At 54.4% G+C, this 9175-nt stretch overlaps 1 protein-coding gene across 1 annotated transcript in view; it reads right to left on the reverse strand.

Moving 5' to 3' along the window:
• OPRD1 (opioid receptor delta 1) overlaps positions 1–6607 on the reverse strand; it is a 42179-nt gene extending 35572 nt beyond the window's left edge. The window contains exon 1 of the mRNA XM_081586334.1: positions 6149–6607. Within this exon, the coding sequence (XP_081442460.1) occupies positions 6149–6375 (227 nt within the window). The 5' untranslated portion in view covers positions 6376–6607. The remainder of the gene's footprint in view (positions 1–6148) is intronic.
• Between the last annotated feature and the right edge of the window lie 2568 nt (positions 6608–9175).

Genomic DNA, 9175 nt, shown 5'->3' on the forward strand with positions numbered 1-9175 from the left:
TGTGGAAAAAAAATGGGGCTCCAAAATCATTGTGGATGGTGACTGCAGCCTTGAAAGTAGAAGACGCTTGCTTCTTGGAAGGAAAGCTAAGACAAATCTAGTCAGTGTATTAAAAAGCAGAGACATCACTTTGACAACAAAGGTCTGTATAGTCAAAGCTATGGTCTTTCCAGTAGTCACGTACGGATGTGAGAGTTGGACCATAAAGAAAGCTGAGTGCTAAAGAATTGATGTTTTTGAACTGTGGTACTGGAGAAGACTCTTGACAGTCCCCTTGGATGGCAAGGAGATCAAACCCGTCAATCCTAAAGGAAATCAACCCTGAAGATTCATTGGAAGGACTGATGCTGAAGTTAAAGCTCCAATTCTTTCACCTCCTGAGGCAGAGTCAACTCATTGGAAAAGACTCTGATGCTGAGATAAATTGAAGGCAGAAAGAGAAGGGGGTGATAGAGGATGAGATGGTTGGATGGCATCACCAACTTAATGGACATAAGTTTGAGCAAACTCCGGGAGATGGTGAGGACAGGGAAGCCTGGTATGGGGCAGTCCAAACAGTCAGACACAAATGAGCGACTTAACAGTCCCAGTATTGCAAGTGGATTCTTTAATGGTCTGAACCACCAGCACAGCCCCACCAGAATGACTCCCTCCAATTCCCTGGGCGTGGCTCATGGAGTTCCTCTAACAAGGGCAGACCCCGGCCCCAGGAATTTTGGAAGGCAGAGACTGTAGTCAGTGGTTCATCACCAGCCCCAGGGCCTGGCCACAGCTCAGCACTCAGCAGGTGCTCCTGACAACCAGGTGAGGCTGAGGCGGTCACCCGCTTGCAAGACCTTTCCTGCTCTGGCCCCTGGCAGCCAGCCCCGCCCCCTAGCACTCCTTGTTCTGCCACGGTGAACTTCCCCGCCCTCTGCAGTGCTGCCTTCCGATCATCTCCTGAAGATTTCTTTGCTTGTGCTGTTGCGCCTGCCTGGAATGCTCCATCCTCACCTCTCCGTGGAGCCACCCATTGCTCCCGCCCGCATCACGACTCAGCACAGACACCACCTGCCCTGGCTGGGTGCCTCCAGACTGTCAGCTCTGAAAAGTTGCAATTGTCCCTGGAGCTGTAACTTACTAGGGGGCTGTGTCAGAAGCTAGGGCCCATGATGCAGCTTTAGCTGAGCGTCTGGGCCATGGGGGCTGCAGCCGAACAGGCCTAACAGGGTCAACGTCAGTGTCAGCGAACGCTTGTTGAATGAGTAAATGTGCAGACAATGCAGGAAGCAGGAAACGACCCAAGGTGGAAAGTGTAGTCAATCTCATAGCCACCAACTCTGCCTGCCCGGAGCAGCCACTGGGGTGCCAATTAATCTCAGCATCTGGCACGTGCTGAAGGCCTACTCTGTGCCCAGTGCTGTGCTATGACCTTTACATGCATGATCTCACATATCTCCCCAAGAGCCCATCCTGATCACCACAATTTTGCAAATGCAGAAAGGGGGCTCAGGGGAGTTAAGCCGTTTGCCCAAAGCCACGCCACTGGACGTGGTAGAGCAGGGATGGTAGACCAGCACCACCTGACCTCCTGGTGTGACCTCCACTGCACTGTGTCACCTCCCTGGGATCTCTCCTGGCCCAGGGGCCCCGGGGTCTTCAAGACCTCAATCCAGGCAAGAGAGGGTAGGGAGACCAGAAGGCAAGAGGTTCACGCTGGGCCTCTGAGAGCAAGACAGGAACTCAGGGGTCCCACCCTGAGCACTCATCCCAGCCACCCCTGGCACCTGGGCATCAGACAGAGGGGACAACCAGAACACCTCATTCATCTGTCGTGACCCTGCCCCACACCAGGCTGCCAGGCCCAACCTCCCCTCCCTGCTTGCTCTGTGCTGCCCCTCCCTGGGATGGGAGGTAAAACACAATGCTCTACCAACACCATCTTGTCATCTTTAGCACAAAGGTACCTCTTAGGCAGGTGCTACGATCCACATTTTATAAATGAAGAAACCCCAGGGCAGAATGGCCATCCAACCTGCAAAAGATCTGGGCAGGTGGCAGAGCTGGCATCTGATACAGGGAGAAGTCAGAAGAGACACCAGCCCAGGAAGAGCTCAAAGGGCAGAGTCTTGACTAGACAGGGAGGCCCGGTGGGGGGATTGGCGAGAGACATAGCAAGGTGTAAACATGCCCAAACCAGGGTCAGGGCGAGGGGGAGGCAGAGGGCAGGGCAGGCAGGTGAGAGGTCACACTGGAGAAGCATTGACTCCATTCTCCTCTCTGGATTCGGGGCAGGCAAACCAGGAAGTTCTGGGCCATGTACAGGGAAGAGGGCATCATCTCTGATGACTTCTGAAGACAGAGTCATCAGAGATGCATGGATCCTTAAGCCCTTCATGCTCCACTCCGCCTAGAGAGCTGGGATGGGAACTCTGAGATGCCAGCCCTGCTCAGGGGATGAGTCCACCCGGAAGGAGGGGTTGTCAGGCATCTGCTCTAAAGACTCCCCAAGTCCCCACACTGGCTGAACTCATCCGGCAAGGGGAGGGAGGGAGGGAGCATCTGCCTGGGGACCACACATCCCCAAACTCCTGCTCACACTTCATGGAAGCCTCAGGAACCACAGGCTGTTGGCTAAGAGTGCAATTCCCAGAGGCCCCTCTCGAGTATCCAGAAGGATGAATGGGCTTCCCAAGCATGTCCTTGGAAGTTGGGATGGGGGAACAGGGAGTGCTTTGGGTTGTGGAATTCTGAGATTCCTGTGGGGTTTTTTTTTTTTTCAGCCCCTCATGTATGTCAGCCTCGTTCCTCACCTTTTAACTTAGTTACCCTCTCTTTACCCTTCAGCTCCTCAGAGGCCTTCCTGGAATTTCCAGACCAGGTGAGACTCTCCCCGATCCTGGGTCCCACAGCTCACTCTTCCATGGCCCTCAGCACAGCTACAAACTTATATCTCCTGGATGACAAGTGGATGAATGTCTGTTTCTCCCAGACCTAAGCTCCACGAGGGCAGGGACGGTGGATTTTCTTCACCACCACCACATCTCAGCATCTAGAATGGTGCATCCATAGTATTTTTATTGAATGAGTTAATTCTTTTCATTCCTTCACATAGAAACCCTCCCTGTTCTCAAAGGGCTTAAAGGGCTCAGACACAACATGTCTCCTTTAATCCTCACCACCACCCCAGATGCACTGCTGTTACTTTCACTTTACACACGAAGAAATGAGCTTGGAAAAGGTGAAGTCACCAGTCCGAATACACAGCAAGTAAGTGGCTTTGAACTCCGGATTTGCACATTGATGTGTCTGGCTTCAGAGCCCCAGCTCTGCCACTCACCTCCTTCCTTTTTTGTCCCAACGGCCCTCTGGATCTTTTTTGCAAACCCTCCCCTGCTCTCCAAGTAGGTTGAGCTCAGGACTGACAGGCAGAATTCATCCATTCAATCACTCATTCATTCAGCCAACCAACTGACTCACTTACTGGTGGGGCTGGGCTCTGTATGGTCAGAGAACCATGGATACACCGGAGGTTTTCTTCATCCTGGCTCCTCACTGTCCACACACTGCTCTTGGGACTCTGCCAGCAGAAGCCAAGCCCCAGACAGCTGCCCTGTCCCTAGCCTCCCTTTCAGTGGGGGAGGACTAAGTGCCAGGGCCTGTCATTCCCCTCCCCAAGGATGGCAGCCTAAAGCACATGTGCTGAATAACGTGTAGAGTCACCGTGCTTTTGTCCCCATCATTCTCTGAGAATCCTAGGACAAGAGGAGGGATGGGATTCCGCTCCCTCCTTCTATGCAATTCTTTGTCCCCTATCCCAGGCAGCTCTGGAGAAAGTTCTGGACCTAGGAGAACAAGCCACCTTGCCTCCCTCTGAACTGCAGCTCCTTCACCTGTAGACTGGAGGTGACAATGATGGGGATGCTAATGCCTTTCCCACCGGGCTGCAGGCGAGGATTCAATCAGTCAGGCCCAGTGATCACATAGATGGCTGCCCCCAGGAAATGTCTGCGCAACACAGGGACCCAAGGGGCCCGCTATGCTGCTTGCAAGATGCACTGGACACAAGGTGATTTGGGGAAGGTTGATGGGCAGCACCCTAGCACATGAAGACCAGAGCCTGCCCTCAGTGGACCCTCAGAAGTGAGAGGCCCTCCCCTGGCTCAGTGGGGGGTTTCGCTCATCAGCCGACCAGCCAGAGGCCCCAGGAAAGAGACTGGAGGTGGAAATGAACACACTGACACTCAGCTTTCCCCGGATCAGAGTGCTGAGACCTCCCCCCAGCCCTAGAGAGCGCGAGTGCAGGAACCTGGGATTCCTGGAATCAGAGGTACTCCCAGGCCCACCTTAGGAAAAGCGCCCCCTTGCTCTCCTTCTGAGGAATCTTACTCCTCCTCCTCACATTATTGGGTCCAGACACCATGCCAGCTGCATTTATAATGCTCTCTGAGTGCCACCTCACAAAAACCCTGTCAAAGAAGACTATCACTTTCCCATGCTATAGATGAAGAAACTGAGGCTCAAAGAGGCTAAGCGGTTTACCCCAGTGGCAGACCCAGTTCATGGACAGAATTAATGCTTAGGCTGACTTGAGTCTACAGGACTACTTCCCAAGGTAAAGTGGGGAGAATCACTGACAAAGCAAAGATTGTTCCTGCCTGTGCTTGGGGGAATTTTCCCACTGGAGCTGGAGATGAGTCACTGAAAGCACAAGAAATTCTTGTGCCCTCCACTCCTCCTGGGGGAGCAAAGCTTCCCCTGGAGTCATCCAAGCCAAAGCTCCCACAACACCCCCACACCAAGCAACACTCCAGTGTACTGTGCTCTGCCCGACAGAGACCTCCCACTCTGGAACTCATGGTCCCAGCTGCAGAGACTGGGTCTCTAACCCCCAGATAGGGAAACTGAGGCAAGTGGGGCAGACGGTGGGTGAGAGGAAAGGGCCCCCAGTGTGACAGGCATCAGCAATTGGGCCAAGACCACAGTTCACATCTCCAGCCTCTGAATCCACAATCTGCCCCCTGCCTTCTGCCCTGTCTGGTGGCACCAGGGCCCAGAGAGGTTTAGGGTTGTCCTTTGGTCAGCCAGCACAGATGACCCATTTCCAACTAACCAGGATGGGAGTTTCCTTTCAATTCCTTTTGCCCGTGTCTGCATTGGCAGGGCTGGGTCAGGAAGACTGCTTCTGGGCAAGCCCATGATACTTTAGACTCTCTGAGAAGGTCCCTGCACTGAACAGAGACACAGAGAAGAGAACTTTACTTCCTGAGATGAAAGTACAAACTCCACTCCAGCCCAACCACATCATTTTTGCTTTTGCCAAAAAAAAAAAAAGACTGTTGGAGAAGAGGAGAAGGTGAGAGAGGGGACATTTGTGGGGAGGATCTCTGAATCACGTCCAGAGCTCAGAACCAGACGGCCCTGGGGAAGGAAGCAGACAGCGACTGGCTGGCCCACTGTACCCAGGAACCATGGCGACCCTCAGCGGATGCACGCACAAGTGTCCAGAGCCACTCTGGACGCTCTCCTCCCATGGGGGCTTCAGGGTCTGACAAGAAACAACAGTCACGTTGTCACTCGCTCCTAGAGAGAGAATCACCAACTGACAGTGTGAGACAAGCACATACACCAACACTGGAACCCCAACAGATGGTCCCCAAATGCGACTGGTGCCCCTCAGCATGATGCAGATACACAAGCGCTCCTGTGCCCCCACCTGCATATTCAGCCCACACACCGCTGTCTCGCCGGAGTCCCGGCGCACCTCGGGCATCTCCGCCCACCACTACCAGGTTTGTGGAGGTCCAAACAAGCATCAGCACTGTCACAAACACAGAATCACGCAGTCACAAACTCTGACAGACACACAACTGTCACCAAACTGTCCCACATAGTCTGACACAGAAATAGGGGGAGGCCAACAGATGATCCAATGTTAGTTAAACGCGTGTGCGCGCATACAACACACACACACACACACACACACACACACACATACGCCAGGGTCCCCCTTGCCATGGAAGCGCTCATTCCGCTGGGCCCCAGGGCGCCCCCTGCAGGAAGCCCGGAGGCCCCGGGTGTGTAGAGTCCGGGGTCAGGGTCCCAGGTCCGCAGTGTCCACGCTCACCCCCGGGACCCTGCCGTCCGCTCCAACCCGCACTGGACTCACCGGACGATCCCGAACATGACGAGCACGTTGCCCAGGAGCCCCACGGCGCACACCGCCGAGTAGAGCGCGGTGATGGCGATAGCCAGGGCAAGGGAAGAGGCGCTCCGTGCTCCTGGCGGCCCCGACGCGTTGGCACCCGCGCTGGGGAAGGCGCTAGGGAAGGCGTCCGACGCGTTGGCGAGGAGCTGGGGCTGCAGCTCGGGGTCGCGGGAAGGGGCCGGCTCCATGGCGACCAGGCTGCCGGGCTGCGTCCCTGCCCGCCGTGCGCCCTGGGCGCAGAGACCCGGTGCCAGCAACGTGCCAAGGGAAGAGGCTGTGGCCCGGGATGAGGCCGCGGCCCCGACGCCTCCGGGCGCTAAGCCCCGGACTCCCTGCTACCTCCGCGCCTCCTCAGCCGCCTCGCCGCCCGCACCGGCCCGGCCCCCGGCTCCCGCCCGCTCTCCAAGCCGGGAGAGCTCTGAGCCCGGAGCCGCTGCGGGCTCCTCGGACGCGCCCGCCGCGTGCACCACGTGGCCCGGGGGCGGCCGCCAGTCTGCGCCCGCAACCGGGGGCGGGCGCTGCACCACCGGCTCGGCGAGGAGCCGGGGGAAACTGCCCACTCCCTCCCTAGGGATGCTCCGCCGGCTCGGGTGCGCCGGCACCGCAGCGGGGACTCACCTCCGCATCTTTCGCTGCTTTGGGGTTGGGAAGGACCTGTATATGAATCCCGTCCCTCACCCGTGCACTAACAAGCAGAGTGACCTTGAGCAAGTCACTTAACATCTATCGACTTCATTTTCCTTTTCTGTAAAATGAGAATAATCGCACCACCTCCTTCAGAGGGTTGTTGGGGAGATTAATATGATGCGGTTAAAGAATTTAGCTGAGTGCTGGGTACACAGTAAACGCTCCATAAATAACCATTATTACACTTTTTTTTTTTTTTTTACAGCCCATTCATCTGCTCAACAGATCTTTTTTAGGTGCAGAATGTAAGTGCCAGGTACTATTGAGGTGAATCCTCCAGGCAAGAATACTGGAGTGAATTGCCATTCCCGCCAAGGGATATTCTTGACCCAGGGATCGAACCCGGGTCTCCTGCATTGCAGGCAGATTCTTTACCATCTGAGCCACCCGGGAAGCACAAATGAGCGGTCGCTAGTGCATAAAGCTAGATGTGGCCCCTGCCTCCTTACAGCCGCGTGGAGGAGAGACACATCAATCCCAAGATCACACTGAGGAGGATCTGGTCACACACGGAGGAGAGTGAAGGAAAGCAGGGCATTCCTGTGGCAGGACCTACAAAAGCCAGGGGTCAGGACAGCTTCCCTGAGGAAATGACACTTAGATAAGATGTGAAGTGTGAGGAGGAACTGACTTAGGAAAGAAACTAGGGAGGGGCATTCCAGTCAAAGGAGTCACACGTGGGGGCTTCCCTGGTAGCTCAGTGGTCAAGAATCCAGCTACCGATGCAGGAGACACAGGTTTAAACCATCCCTGATCCGGGAAGATCCAACCTGCCACGGAGCAACTAAACCTGAGTGCCACAATTCCTGAGCCAGCACCCTAGGGTCAGTACTCAGCAGCAAGAAAAGCCACCGCAATGAGAAGTCCATGCACTGCAAGTAGAGAGGAGCCGTGCAGCAACAAAGATCCAGCACAGTTAAAATTAAAATAAAGTGTTTTAAAATATTTTCTTTAAATCACATGTGCAAAGACCTTATGGTCAGAGGGATAAAAGGCCAGGAAGAGGAGAGGACAGAAAGGGAGTGTGGGGAGAAGGGAGTGAGCAGGTGGGCAGGATCTCAAAGAGCACCTTGAGGATCACTGTTGCTGCTGTAGGTGCAGGTGGAAAGGGGCCATTTCTGACACCTTTTCTCTGACCTGACCAGCCCCAACCCAGAGCCATCCTCGTTTTGGGGGCTCCTGTCCTTCCCAGAACATTCTCCCTATTGTTCCAGCACTGTACTAAGCCCTTTATCCAAAGCAACACTTTGATATAGATTCCCCAGTTTACAGACAAGAAGACTAATATTCCCATATGGTAATTTTTATTTGGCCTCAGTTAGTTCCCCAACCAGGCATCAAATCCATGCCCCCTGCAGTGGAAGCAAGAAGTTTTAAATCACTGGAGCCCCATATGGTAATTATTTCCTGACAAGTTTGTTTCCTTCTTGGGAAGACCAGGCTTGATTGATCCCTGGACCCAGTAAAGGGCTGGGGTCACAGTGGGTGCTCGGGAAATACTTGTTGGATGAATAAAGGTCCTGGGTTGGGGAGGTGGGGGTGGAATGGGACAATACTGGAGTTCCCGGGCTCTGGACTCTGCGGGGACACTCTTGGTCCTGTGAGTGGCTGGGTGAGGACCCCTCACTCTCTGGCTTGAGTCATCTGTCTATGCACAAGACTCCTACCCTTTTCCAGAAAGAACAAAGCCAGAATTCCCAAGATCCTCCTCTCCATTCTTTTCTTTTTTTAAGAACGGCTTTATTTGTTTGTTTGTTTATGGCTGTGCTGGGTCTTTGTTGATGCACAGAGGCTTTCTCTAGCTCTGCTGAGTGGGGGCTACTCTTTGCTGCCCTGCACAGGCTTCTCATTGCGGTGTCTTCTCTTATTGCAGAGCATGGGCTCTAGGTGCATGGGCTTCAGTAGTTGTGGCTCTCAGGGTCAATTGCTCCGTGGCATGATCCTCCCAGACCAGGGATCAAACTTGTGTCCCCTGCATTGGCAGGCAGATTCTTAACCACTGGACCACCAGAGAAGTCCTCCTCTCCATTCTCTTTGTTCCTCTCAGCTGCTGTCCAAGCCCCTCTACTAGCTACAGCAGACTCCCCACCCCCAAGGCTTTTCCACCCAACCATCTAAAGACTCATCAGATAGGTGATTTTTCACTCTGTGGTCACATGTGCTGCCAAAACTCTCTCCCTTGTCCCAAAGGGCCTGGTATACTCAGAGACTTTTCTGATGCCAGGGGAAAGAAATTGAGACAGGACGCAGGAGGGCTGTTTTACTAGAGTTCTGGCCCCCTCCCAACTCCTCCAACAAGCC

Source organism: Giraffa tippelskirchi, chromosome 3 (genome assembly GCF_054371585.1).
Source record: "Giraffa tippelskirchi isolate mGirTip1 chromosome 3, T2T-mGirTip1v1.2.pri, whole genome shotgun sequence".
NCBI classification, from domain to species: Eukaryota; Metazoa; Chordata; class Mammalia; order Artiodactyla; family Giraffidae; genus Giraffa; species Giraffa tippelskirchi.